This window comes from Chiloscyllium plagiosum, chromosome 48 (assembly GCF_004010195.1).
Source record: "Chiloscyllium plagiosum isolate BGI_BamShark_2017 chromosome 48, ASM401019v2, whole genome shotgun sequence".
Classification (NCBI taxonomy): domain Eukaryota; kingdom Metazoa; phylum Chordata; class Chondrichthyes; order Orectolobiformes; family Hemiscylliidae; genus Chiloscyllium; species Chiloscyllium plagiosum.
The window spans coordinates 5,460,742-5,462,660 of NC_057757.1; the positions used below are offsets into that span (position 1 = coordinate 5,460,742).

The window sequence follows — 1,919 nt, forward strand, 5'->3', positions numbered from 1 at the left end:
TAAGCTTTTGCAAAGCCTCACCACCCCCTCCCCCCCACTTCCTGGGGGGAGGAGTGGGGGGTGTTTGGCTTTCAGTCAAAAGGTCTTGCCCATGACCAGGGCCCTCATGTGACTGTGGCAGGAAAGGTGACCCCTCCCCCACTTGGGGGAACTGCTCGGCTTAGTCAGTGTATTTGCTGCCTAATGCTTTTCTTTACAATAAAAATACATAAAACATGAGAGAGCGTGAACACCACAGGGAACCGTGACACACTCACAGACGCAGAAATCCTAACACGAGGTGTTCCGAGAGAGTGTGATCCTATGCTTTCCCCTCCCTCACAACACCGTTGACTGCGCTATCCCCTCAGCTCCGAGAGAAATCCTTCAGTTCCACCGTTTCCAACATGGCCGGCGCCATGACCGACTCCTCACACCAAGCCCCACCACCTCTGGTCACGGGATCTTGTTCTGTGGAAATCGAGGCTTCGGGCCTACCTGGGAAATGATTCTAAGAACACAGGGTTGCAGAGCTTTCCTCTGGGGTTGGCACCCAAACAAAAAAATTGGCATTCATCTCCTTGCCAGGGTTGAGCGTCAGGTTAAAGGTCACCAGTAGGGCATCACCAGAAGTGGCAGAATGGTTTGCATGGAGCCAAGAACAAATTGAGGTAAATTCACGCATAGTGTTTGTCCCATTTTCTTCTCCCCTTCTCATCCCCAAACGAAAGCAGTCCAGATAAAAGCAGCACCGCCCGATTTCCTGGTTGCCATGGTTATGCTCTGTGTTTTGAAGCCTGCCAACAGGCCTCTGCTAGGCCGGAGTGAGCATTGTCACTCATTTGTAGGCCCCTGCCCTACTCTAGCACCGTCCCGGCCTTTCAGAGGGAGGTGTTCACCTTCTTGGCAACCGCCCCGTCCTGGACCTGATGCTGCGCTGCCTGTAGGAGGCGGTACCGCTCCCTCAGGTTACGCCTGCGCACGTGCTCGTTGGTGATCTCCTGCACGTTCGCACTCGGGAACCAGCCCTTCTGCCCGGTTGACAACTTGCAGCCTTCGTACCAACCTGGGGACAGAAAAATAAAAAAAAAGGGCAGAATAGTGAAGCAGCCCGTAGGTTGCAATGATAGCCCACTGCTGAAACAAACTGCCTCACTCCCTCTCGGCTCTACCTCTGCCCCTCACCACTTCGTCTCAAATCCTCTCCCGACAATTACCGCATTCCCTTTTTAAAAAAATGCACAATTGACAAATCGACAAATTAAAAAAGGTTTCCCATGCTCCCTCTGGTTGTATCTGACCCTCGTGTCTACTGATTTAAAAATTGGCACCCTCTGGAACCTTCTGCGAGACCTGTCAAACTTAAAAAAATCTTTAGGGCGAGGCGGTTTGTGTTTCTTTTATATATTAAAAAACAAATCCCTGACAGGGCCCTCGTTAAATATTTGAGTTAAGACTCTGATAAAAGGTTTCGGCCTAAGATATCAGGCTACTGGGACATCAGAAGCAGGAAATAAAAGAATTATTTTTGTTTGCAGTACCAAAAATGGAGCAATCCCAAATAATCCCACAAGGTTTACCTCGGAGGTTATTCCTATCTACTTCTGCACTGGCTTTTACAGTTCACTCTGTACCAACGAGGCACCCTGGTCACAGGATCATCTCACCAAAACAATACTGTTGCTCACTACTCACTGAGCAGTGATTGCATTAAAACTAGTTCTGTCTGTAAGATCCTGACAATACTCGTAGGTCTTCACTCCCTCCCAAACCTTATTCCCAAAACTAGAGACCTCACCCCCTCACATCGCTCAAAGTGTGCATCTTACAAAGCTGATATTTCAGATTTATGTGAGTGTGCCAGTATTTACAAGGTGGGGGAAGTTTGTGAGTATTTACTGGGCGGGGGTTCCCGGGGGGGAGGGGGGGAGTGTGTCAGT

At 49.6% G+C, this 1,919-nt stretch overlaps 1 protein-coding gene across 3 annotated transcripts in view; it reads right to left on the reverse strand.

Moving 5' to 3' along the window:
- Positions 1–370: 370 nt before the first annotated feature.
- The window catches only part of LOC122544346 (rho guanine nucleotide exchange factor 15-like), a 51,583-nt gene continuing 50,034 nt past the window's right edge, over positions 371–1,919 (reverse strand). For 2 of the 3 annotated variants that reach the window (XM_043683554.1, XM_043683555.1), the window contains exon 15: positions 371–1,045. In XM_043683554.1, the coding sequence (XP_043539489.1) occupies positions 861–1,045 (185 nt within the window). In that variant the 3' untranslated portion in view covers positions 371–860. The remainder of the gene's footprint in view (positions 1,046–1,919) is intronic. The other variant, XM_043683556.1, reaches the window with a different exon arrangement.